The sequence below is a fragment of the Sinocyclocheilus grahami genome, unplaced genomic scaffold (assembly GCF_001515645.1).
Source record: "Sinocyclocheilus grahami isolate Dianchi unplaced genomic scaffold, SAMN03320097.WGS_v1.1 scaffold1801.1, whole genome shotgun sequence".
NCBI lineage: Eukaryota > Metazoa > Chordata > Actinopteri > Cypriniformes > Cyprinidae > Sinocyclocheilus > Sinocyclocheilus grahami.
The window spans coordinates 201,963-202,895 of NW_015506980.1; the positions used below are offsets into that span (position 1 = coordinate 201,963).

Genomic DNA, 933 nt, shown 5'->3' on the forward strand with positions numbered 1-933 from the left:
ATTTTTCAGCTACTTTTCTGTAATGTCTATTCAGTGTTTTTTTTTTCTAAGTGAACACAATAATAACTATTATCTTTAATACTTTAATCGGCACATGATGTGCATGTTAATTAATTAACCTAATTAATTTGAGATTAATTGGTACATTAAGTAATTAATTAGATTATTTTTAAATAATCACTTGACAACCCTATTTAAAACATAAAAAATATTTAATGCTCTAAAACTTGGGACCCCCCCCCCACCCACAGATGGTCACTGTGTAATTCACACCCCGTTTAAACTCGTAGAACTTATGAAGGCATCTTATCTGCCCAGCGTGTTTCTGACAACTTGTTGTTTGCATGGACGAGGAGAGGTTTGAGGGGCCAATGTGAACAGGGAGAAAGAGGGGGTAAAAATATGAGGCGGAGGAGAGGCGACGGCAGTTAACATTCCTCTCAGAAACTTGAATCCTTCTCTGAGTGGTCAGTGTTGGGTTTCAGTTCAGGCCCATTAGCATGGCAGCCATTTATTAAAAACACATTTTACACTGGCTCATTACTCTGAGCGCAGAACTCACTACACATCAATCAACAGATTACACTTTCTTTGTCCCGCCCTCTCTGAGACCGAACATACATTACACACTCGCACTACACGGCTCTCTGGAATACTTCATTCTGATTAGTCCGTTTTAGCACTCTGTCAGTCAAATACTTGTGTGTAATGTCTACTAAACTCTATAACTGACCACTGTCCCATGCAACTGATTTCCTGTGCAGCTGTGTTTGTTTCATGTCTCTCATATCATTTCGTCTCACAGAATGAAATTTCAATATTAATTTTATGTCCGTTTGTTTATGTTTTGTGCAAGTATCCATGTAATAAGAGCAGTAAAAGTAAAAAAAAGACACCATGATCTCACCTTCCACCACATCTCTCTTGTAATCA

At 37.8% G+C, this 933-nt stretch overlaps 1 protein-coding gene across 1 annotated transcript in view; it reads right to left on the bottom strand.

Moving 5' to 3' along the window:
* The window catches only part of LOC107572717 (cell adhesion molecule-related/down-regulated by oncogenes-like), a 22,956-nt gene that overhangs the window by 10,848 nt on the left and 11,175 nt on the right, over window positions 1-933 (bottom strand). Inside the window, exon 11 of the mRNA XM_016259149.1 lies at window positions 908-923. Within this exon, the coding sequence (XP_016114635.1) occupies window positions 908-923 (16 nt within the window). The remainder of the gene's footprint in view (window positions 1-907; window positions 924-933) is intronic.